The 10,509-nt window shown below is 19.9% G+C and overlaps 1 protein-coding gene across 2 annotated transcripts; it reads right to left on the bottom strand.

Annotated features, from left to right (window-relative positions):
- Window positions 1-204: 204 nt before the first annotated feature.
- Window positions 205-10,292, bottom strand: LOC135144312 (rho GTPase-activating protein 15-like). 2 transcript variants are annotated; one of them, XM_064076332.1, is made up of 14 exons: window positions 10,210-10,292; window positions 10,024-10,104; window positions 9,886-9,941; window positions 9,741-9,832; window positions 9,518-9,635; window positions 8,221-8,286; window positions 8,068-8,134; window positions 7,509-7,642; window positions 5,205-5,284; window positions 3,752-3,908; window positions 2,922-3,008; window positions 2,645-2,758; window positions 1,814-2,426; window positions 205-565 (listed from the first exon to the last, which is right to left on the bottom strand). In XM_064076332.1, the coding sequence occupies exons 1-14, from the start codon at window positions 10,280-10,282 to the stop codon at window positions 345-347; spliced, it is 1,959 nt and encodes a 652-aa protein (XP_063932402.1). In that variant the 5' UTR covers window positions 10,283-10,292; the 3' UTR covers window positions 205-344. The 2 variants fall into 2 exon arrangements, with proteins under 2 accessions (XP_063932402.1, XP_063932403.1); XM_064076333.1 differs by lacking the exon at window positions 1,814-2,426 and having other exon boundaries at window positions 505-565.
- Between the last annotated feature and the right edge of the window lie 217 nt (window positions 10,293-10,509).

Here is a 10,509-nt window from a genome sequence, read left to right as displayed (position 1 = left end):
AAATTGCTTTGTTTATAAATAAATCTATAAATCTTTAAATCCCAAATAATTGACAGCTCAGAGAAAAAATTCTATACAAGAAGGATTATAAATTTCCTTCCTCTATAATAGTTGTCTATAACTAAATTTAAATTAAATCCCTAACAATCGTTTATAAATTTTTTTTGGAAAAGGTCTAATTCGTCAAATTAAATATTAAATAAAAAAGAAAAAAAAATTGCTTTATTTATAAAAAATCTATATATCATAAATTCCCGAATAATCCAAATCAGAAATTTAGTTTCTATACAAAAAAAGAATATAAATTTCCTTCCGCTGTTCAGTGCTTTTACGTCTCACTTATTTTATAGTAAATGCATTAGTTGATTGATTTCCTCGTCGAGTACAGCAACTTCTTGATCTAAAAGTTCAGCCATCACTTTGTATTCGCTCGAAGAAGAAATTGAATGCGAAAAATATTCCATTTTTTTATTTTCATTTACTTCATCTTCATGATCTGCAGAAAAGGATGTTCCTTTTTTTATATGCAATTCTGAAAGTTTTTTCCTCAAATCATTCGTACTTTCTAAGCAAATTTACATATAAAAATAAAATAAAATCTAAATTAAGTAAATCAAAGAATCGTAATAAATTTTATATACGAAAATTATAAGTAAAATTTGCTATATAACTTTTTAAATTTATATTACTTTATAGAAAAATAAAGGATATCAATTAGAAAAACAAGCAAAAAAAAGCAGATTTTTTCAATTAAACTTATTATTCGCTATAATATACATATATATTAAAATATTAACAAAAATGGTAATTTTTTAATTAGTAGTAAGAAAAAAAATTAAAAAAATTAAATTACCATAATAAAAACATGAAGCAAGTTTAAGCTTTAAAAAATAATTAATAAACAATTTATTTAAAACTTTTGTAAAAAAAACAATAATAATAAAATAAAAATTATATCTTTACTAACAAAAGTTAACAAACTAAAGTAGTCAAAAGAATTTTTAAAAAAAAAAAGAAATAAAAAAATATATAAAGCAATATAAATTTACTATTTATAAACAAGAAATATATTAAACTAAATAAATAAATAATTTTTATATAAACTTTTATAAAAAATAAAAAATTCAAGAATTATAGTAAATTTATCATAAAATAATAATAAAAAAATTATAAAAATAATACAGAAGTAATATACAAAAATAAACAATATTTTATTAGTAATTATTAAAATATTTATATATTTTTTGATATTTTTACTAATAATCACAAGTAAATTTATATAAAAATCAAATCAGTTATAGGTTATTTATAATTGTAGTAGTTACCCCATAAATTTTCATATATTTTTAAAATACTTATGGAATGCTTATTTACTATTTAACAAATAAACGATTATTACATTACTGATTTGGAAATATTTACTAAAAAATTTGGTGTTTTGAAACTTTTTTCTTCCAAATAATTCAAAATACTCTATAAAAATATTTTATAATGAAATAATATTGTTGCAAAGAAAAGTTTTAAAAATCACTAGTACTAAAAAACCCAAAAAAATTTATATAAAATGAAACTAAATCAATTTAAAATAAATCATAACTTAATAATAAAAAATAAAATATATTTATCACAAAACATTATTAAAAATATAAACTTTTTTTTAAAATTACACAAAAAAATGTAATATAACTTAATTACGAAAATTATTAAGGTTTTATGCAAAAAAATTGCTTATAACAAAAATCCAAGGTCACTCCGTAAAATTCAAGTAAATAAAAAATAAAATCATTTCCATTATATACTAGAAATAGTCGACCTGCCAGAGTAATTGGTTGAAAAGTTTTTTTACCGACCAATGAAGCGGAAGACAAGCTGCTGGCTTTATTATTATTATTATTCCAAGCAGATCCTGCGCCAGTAGGAACCGTCGTACTTCTAATACGCTCTAATAAAATCGAATCAGAAAAGCTAGCTATGTCTGAAAGCGGTGTTTCCAATCTTTCTACTGAATTCTTAACAGGATTTTTACTCATAACAAAACTTCTCGAACTTTCCTGCACACTTTCATTAGACTTTTTGCACGCTACCAAGTTTGGCTTATCAAAATGTTCAGATTTGCTCGATTTATTAAAAAATTTCTTATCGGCGTTTATCAGAAGCTTTATAGAATTTTTATTCGCCGGAAGACTTTTCGATCGCCCTTGCAAAAAATATTTTTTATGTATTTCGGGAAAATCCCCGTGAGGAGAAAATTTTAATGAATTTTGAGGGTCGGATGACTCGAAAGTAAACGAATTCGAGCTTTCATTCTCTTCTTTACTAAACGAAGTGGAGCTGTTTTCCGCTGAATTCTTCTTTTCTTCTCCAAACACAGGAAAAGAAGAAACGTCAATTCCGGTCGACTGCAAAAGTTTCAGAATTCTTTTGATCTTTCGTGATAAAAATATTGAAATCCAAACTTATTATTATGTTTATAAATAAACTAAAATAGTCGTAAATAGTTATAATATTGATAATTATTGATTTTTATTAACTTGATAATAGTTCAAAAATTTAGTATCAATTATAATATTTAATAAAAGTCATCCAAAAAAAATAATTAGGCAAACTTATTATTTTAATAATATTATTATTTATCACTATTCACCTCTTCAGAAGCCAATGAAGACTCAAAAAAAGTTTTTAAATTCTCCAGCAAAAGTTGAACTACAAAACAGCCTGAAGCAATTGGAAACTGGTCAACGCCGAACAGAGAAGGAGCCTTCAAAATAAATAATAATAATAATAATAATAGTAATAATAATAATAATAATAATAATAATAATAATAATAATAATAATAATAATAATAATAATAATAATAATAATAATAATAATAATAATAATAATAATAATAATAATAATAATAATAATAATAATAAGAACCCAGCAGATAGCTAGCTGGGCAGAACCCATTAAGTTTTTAGGCTCCTCAACGATATCATTCAAGTGATTCAATAAATATTGAAGCGTCTGAAAAGTTCACGTTTATAATAAAATATATATTAAAAGTTTATAAATAATAAACTTCTATATAAATAATATTATAAAATAAAAAGGTTTTTTAAATTTATATAAATATTAAAAGTTCCGAATAACAAAAGTTCAATAAAAATTTTATAATAATAAAAAATAAAATATAAATTAATAAAGAAAAGTAATGTTAAACATTATATAAAAAATATAACTAATTAATATAAAAAATCCTTGAAAGTAAAATTATTTTCTTTATTAATAAAAATAATCGTAAAAAATAAATATTTATATAAAAACTAAAATAATAAAAATATAGTAAAAAAAATAATTAAAAAAATATAGTAAAATCATAATAACTACTTCTATTATATTCATATAAAATTATAAAAATTTAACAATTTTTATAATAAAAAAATAAAAATATTACACTAAATATAAATTTGGCATTATAAAATTTTTATACTGACTTTAATAATAGTAATAATTAAAAGTGAAAATAAAATAAAATGCGTTACGCTGAAATAAGTAAAAATAAAATAATAGGTCGAAGTAAAAAAAGTAAAAAAAATAATATATTTATTAAACAAATGGAAAAATTAACAGAATAATAAATAAATATATAAAACTATAAGTACATAATATTATAAAAATAAAAATATTCAAAATACAAACCAAAACCAATCAAAACTGAAGAACAAGAAAACTCAACCAATCAATAAAATATTTTAATAAATTTGTACGTTATAATTTTCCTGAGGCAAAACGTATTTTATTAGGTACAAACAAACTAAAAGAGCATCAGAATCGTCAAGCGTTTGAAGGGAAGAAAACACGTGGACTAACGAGTCGGTAAATAACGACTCGGGCAGTTCTCGGAAGTACATTTTGAGAGTTGCTCTAGTTAATAATAAACTAATAAAGTTTGAAAAAAATTTGTAATAATAAATAATAATAAACTTTCAAAAAATTTAATATATAAATAGTAGTAATAAATAACAATAAAATTTTTTAAAATCAGCAAAAAAAATAGTTATAATGAATAATATAAACTTTTCAAGATTTTGAAAAAAAAAAAAGTAATAGTAAATAATAATAAACTTTATAAAATTTTATAGAAAAATAGTAACAATAACTTTAATGAACTTTTCAAAATTAGAGAAAATAACAGTAATAAAAAATAACAAACTTTTTTTAAAGTTTGCTAAATTAGCAGAGTATATAAATTATGAACTTTTCAAAATTAAAAAAAAAATAAAAACAAATAAACTTAATAAACCTGTATAAGACAATAATATTATAAACAAAACGTATATAATATATAATAACTTTTTACAAGTTTTATAAAAAAAGTTTTTAATATGTAGAATAAAACTTTTTGTAAATAAAAAAAATACAGTATAAAAAGTTTTAAAGATAAGGAAATAAACTGAATAAACATATAATAAATAATAAACGTTATAATATTATAAAAAATAAAAATATAGTTGTAGTATATAATATAGTAAAAATATTAAAACTCTACTTTTTTTAAGTTTTAGTAAAAATATTCAGTATGCAAATATAAATATAAACGTTTATAATACAATAAAAAAGTAATCCCAGTTTAAAGTTTTTAAAAAAACCATTCAGAATGCAAAAAGACTGAATAAACTTAAAATAAAAATAATAAATATAAATAAACTTTTTAATATTTTATTAAAAAATTCGTTAGGAATAATATAGGAAATGACTTTTACAAAAAGTTATGCGAAAAAGATTATAATATTAAAAATATAATATAACTTTAGTCTAATGCATATATAAAAATAAAAGTAATATAAATTTCTACTAAAAAGTGATTATATAAAGAAATCTATTAAATGTATGAATACATAAAACAATTTACGTTAAAGCCCGTATAAAAATAAAATTTTATACAAAAAAAGTTATGAGCTCATTTTATGAACTTACCAAATTTTTTTAAAATTTTACCCAATAAACTTTTATAAGAATAAACCAATTAGTTAAAATAAAAATAAAAATAAAATAAATATACATAATAAACTTAAAAAAACTTTATTACAGAAAAAAATCTTAAAAATTAGTATAAAAGTGAATCATAAGATTTATAATACAACTTTGAATAAACCACGCACAATAGACAGCAAGGGAAAATAAAAAATAAACGAATCCAAAACAAAATAAAAAATTCACGCAATAGAGTGTGTGTTGTGCCATTTTTCTTCCGTTAAATCAACTTCTAATTCGTTATTATCAAATTCGGATTTCAATTCCTTTAAATAGTAAAAATAAATAATTTATTATATATATTTATAATTAATATAAATAATAAATAAAATATAAAGTCTCATAATAATTACTTAATTTATATAATTTTTTTTACTTTTAGTTATTATAATTTATATTTTTTATGTGTAGTTATACTTATTTATATTTATATAATTCTATTTTTTTTTTTTTACTTTTTTTTAAATATAGTTATGTATATTTTTAATAAATCCTTGTTATTATAGTTTTTATTAAATAATAATTAGAGTAATATAATATTTATAAAATTGTTAAATTTATAATATTTAAAGTTAATATAATTATATTTAGTAAGTAAAACGATTATCAAAAATAAAAGAATTTATTATAATATTTTAAAATAAAATATTTAAAAAATATATAACAAATTTAATATAATTTTATATTTAATAAAATAAGTATTTAAGAAAATAGTATTCATGGTTATATTGAAACTTAATATATTATTTTGAATAGGAAATGTTAACAAAAAAAAGAATTCATTGCAATATTCAAATTTAATACAGCTATATTTATAATAAGATATTCAACATAACATGAAAATTACTATAATTTTTTGTTTCTTATAAATAATAATAAATATAAAAAATAATCATATAATATAAAACTTTATTATAAATAAAATAATATATAGATAACAAAAAACATACAAAGATATTATTAATAGTAATAACCTTAATTGTTTTAGTATTAAAAAATTAAAGTAAAAACTTTGCTATTAACCCATGAAATATATATATATATAATGTGATAATATTATTAATAAATCTTTAAACCCTTTAAAAATAATGAATTGTCTATGAACTAATAAATAATACAACATAAAAAAGTTTATAAATATAATAAATAAAAAAAGCAAACAATGAAATTAAAATAAAATATTTCTTATATTAATATTATAGTAAAAAATATATAATTTATAATTAATAAACTTTGATGAAGATATATAAAGTAACAAAAATAATTAACAATAAACACCACTAAAAGAAACAATATAGTAAGTCTAAAAACAAATATAAACAATACTTATTTATTAAAAATAACATAAATTCATAAAAATGAATTTCAAAATAATTAAAGTAAATAAAATATTTATAATAAGGTATATAAAAAAAGTAATAAGCAAAAAGAAACTACGAAAGTAAAAAACATTATTTGTCGCACAAAAAAGTTATTTTTTTCAACGGCAGAGCAGTATTTCCAGCCAATGACTAATGTAGTTTTTATGGTCTGTCCAATAAAATTTTCCTTTATAAAAACACATAGAGAAGAGCAGTGGTTGGGTTTATACACGTTGCTGGTGTAAAAATATATCCTAAGCAATCAAAGCGATAAGATAGAGTATAAAACGGCGAATCAGAAAAAATATGCTTGTTGATAGCCAATAAAATACTTAAAAAAAGATGATAACTGCCTCTCTGAAAAGCATGAACAGTAAGGGACAATGGCAACCGTTATAACCCATCAAAAGCAATAAAAACTTTCAAGAAAGGTGAAAACCGAGGAGCAGTAGCCAATGAAAATCTAATGATAAACTAAGGTTACACTGCCTTTCTAATAAATTCCATCTAACAAACAGGTATTAAACCGGCAACCAATCAAAAGCAGGGTTGCTTAAAGTGAAAAGGCCAAATTTCGCTTAACAACAGTCAATGCAAGTTTTCTTTACAGGTTTGCCCAAAATAAGGTCGGAAGACAATAAACGCTATAACCACTTAAGACAAACGAAGTCTAATTGCATGGCGAATCAAATATTCCTCTTAACTTACAACAAAAATAATAAACATAGAAGTTTAAAGAGATACATAGTAAATAAAAAAGCCAAAAAAAAATAATTATTGTGAAGTCCTATAAAAAATAAAGCAAACTATTATTATATTTAATCAAATTAAAAAAAAATATTATTAATGAAAACCAAACTTTTTTGGTATTAAAATATAAAAACGATTACGAAATATTTATAAAATTTAATAACAAAATAATATGACATATAGACATAATTGTGATAATTATATACATATAATTATCTTTAATATTTTATACAAATGAAATATCAAATAGTAAAAAAATTTATTAAATATAAATAAGAAGAGATATTTTACTTTTATAATAAAAGTTTTATTATATATTAATATTTAATTATTATTATTTTCATTATTTATTATATTTAATCATAAAAAGTTTTCATACGTTTCTAACGGAAACAAAACCGCTTTGGCGGTAAATTCCCTCCAATTGGAGCCCCCGACGGTTCAATTCTTCAATAATTTTAGTGACAATAATAGGAATAAGAATCCCATTCGGGCGCGAAGAAAGATATTCAGCTAAAAAATAAATAACTTTTATAAAAAATTATAGAAAAAATAAATTAAATAACTTTCCAACTAAAAAACTTAAAAAAGTTGAAAAAAAGTAAAAAATCCGGATCAAATAATTTACAAGTATATAAAGTAATAAATAAAATAATACAAACTTTTTTCTATAATATTAATAATAAAATAAAAAAATTAATAACTTCAACGTAATATAAACAATAAAAAATACTTTTGATTTAAAGGAGCTGCAAGTATAGTTAAACAAAATAATGAAGTTATTTAAAAAACTTAAAAAGGAAATAAAAACCAAAAAAATTAAAATAAAAATTTATTATTTCGTTATCAAAAATTAAAAAAAAATTAATATAAATAATTCAGCAAATTTTTATAGAACAGTTTAACATTATATAAAAATATTATAAACTCATTAGTACTTAAAGAAACTCCAAAAGTTTTCGTTGGTTGCTTTATAATTTTAAAATCCAAATCAGAAATGGGCGTCTAAAATATTAAGTAAAAATAATATAAAAACTTTTAAACTATAATAAAAGTTGTCATAACAATAATAAGATGAAGAAGAAAAGAACCACTCGTTTTTTAAGATGAAACAAACGATCCTTTTTCTTTAAAAAAAAGTTTTTCTCAGAAGAAAACTGAAGTTTATAGACGAAATTAGAAATTAAAAAATACATAAAAATAATAATTAAAGATTAAAAAAATCAAAATTTTAAATTCCCAGCAACTAATTTTTATTCTTTAAATTTAATGAAAAAATTATATTTGATAAAACTTTTTTTATCTAAAAATTCATGTATATAAAACTTGGTTAAATTTTTTTTTTTTAAATAAAATACTTTTAAATTAGTAAATAAGTAAAAAAGTATTAGGTTAAAAAGTTACCAGCGATAATTATTATTAAGTTTTGTATAATTATAATTCAAATTAAATGTTAACGATTTTTTTAAAAAAAATTTATAATAATAAATTTAAATAAGGTATTTTTATTTATATTTTATAAATAATAAAAATTTACGAGCACATAAAAATTAATAAGCAACATGTTATAAATCTATGATGAAACTTATACAAAAAAGTTTAGCCATAATGAAATTAAAGCAACAGATTTAATAAAATATAAAAATTATTAGAAAAAAATTAATTTAAAATTTTTTTATTATTTATTTTAAAAATGAATTTAAAAGTTTATGAAACACTAGAAGCTAAAAATTAAACTCAAACTGATTTAAAAAAATTAATATTATTATCTATGCGCTTATAGAATCCTTCAGTACCAAAAAAAATTAACATTAAAAAATTTGTTATATACATTAAATTACTACGCGCTAAAAAAAATCTCAAACGCCAAAAACATTATATAAAACAAAAAATTTATAAAAAATTGTTAACAAAACTCAACAATTTTTTTTGAAGTAATATAAAGAAAATAAAAAGTTATACTGTAAAATAAAAGTATTATTAAAAAAATATTAACTAATTATTAATGTAAATAGTTTACTTACTTAAAAATCAACTATAAAATTTAACTACGCGCTTATAAATTCCTCCAAAATCAAAAGAAGATCTAATTTCGTTTTATCTTACGGTAGTAATTAAGCAAAACTAGAGCCTTCTGGTAATTAATTATAGCACAATTCTAAAAAATACTTGACAGCAATTCAATATAACCAAATAACTCAAAAAAATATAAGGTAGTATATAAAAATATAATTATTAGCACTTACTAAAAAAAGATTTTAAATAAAAACTACAAAAATTGATCATAAAATGAAAATAATAAAAGTATAAAATAGTAAAAACTTCAGTGGAGCAATAAAAATGAAATCTAAAATAAAATTAAGAAAAGTAATTATAAAAAAAACATACATCAGACGATTTAGAGGGGACTATAGACCTCAGCGGACGCTGAGAACAAAGTTTCTTTACTCTCAATTCATCTTCCTCGTCAACTTTGCAATAAATAGACAGTAATATATTACTTTTTCTAAAGTATAAATTCAAATTATTAACTAGTCTATATGCGAAATATGAAAGGGATATTCAAAAAATATTATATACAGATTCTATAAATCTAAAAAAAATTATTTACCCCAAATGATTTAATTTAAAAATACGATTTATCTTTTCTTTACTACAATCTTCAAAAGTACACCAGTTTAAGGAGATCTCAAAAATAGAACACTACGTTCGATTATACATAAAAATTATTATTTGATTAAATTTTAATGAACAACCTTATTTAAATTATTAAGATCGCTGTAAAAATACAACCCATGTCCCCGTACGAGACCTAAACAAAGAATTTAAAAACATTTATATAATATATACAAATATATAAATTTTTTCCTATTTCAAATAATAAGTTAACTAACACAAAGCCTTTTTCCAAAGGCTTTCTTTAGTTGACCTTTTATTTCTTCGAATCTGAAAACTCAAAGGGAACGCATAATCCGCTACAGAAAAAACGGTGTAAAGACTACTAAATTACTTGCCAAAATACGTTTAATAAAAAAAGATAGAAAGTTTTAGATATATAAAAACTATTTATTTTAACATGCCTCGATCTTCAGAATGTTGTTTAAGGTAACTGGATTCCTCAAGTGTGTGATCGATGGTATTATTTGTTGACATTATTAAGATATTTTCAATAACCACAAAACAATATCCATTTTAAAAAATAAATAAATCTGTAAAATTTATATAACGAGCAACAACTTATTAATAAAAAAACATATTTTGTTAGGAAAAGCTCCACAAGCCGAAACTTATCTCAACGATGGACAGCGCTGAGTGCGCAATACCAATTTCTTTAATATCCAATCATTATAAAGTACCGCTCGGCCTACGGCTTTAGGAAA

The sequence above is a fragment of the Zophobas morio genome, unplaced genomic scaffold, assembly GCF_036711695.1.
Source record: "Zophobas morio isolate AGI-343-1 ecotype UQ-CSIRO unplaced genomic scaffold, CSIRO_AGI_Zmor_V1 ptg000093l, whole genome shotgun sequence".
Classification (NCBI taxonomy): Eukaryota; Metazoa; Arthropoda; class Insecta; order Coleoptera; family Tenebrionidae; genus Zophobas; species Zophobas morio.
Note: the sequence above shows the minus strand (reverse complement) of the source record. Positions and strands in the feature narration are given on the sequence as shown.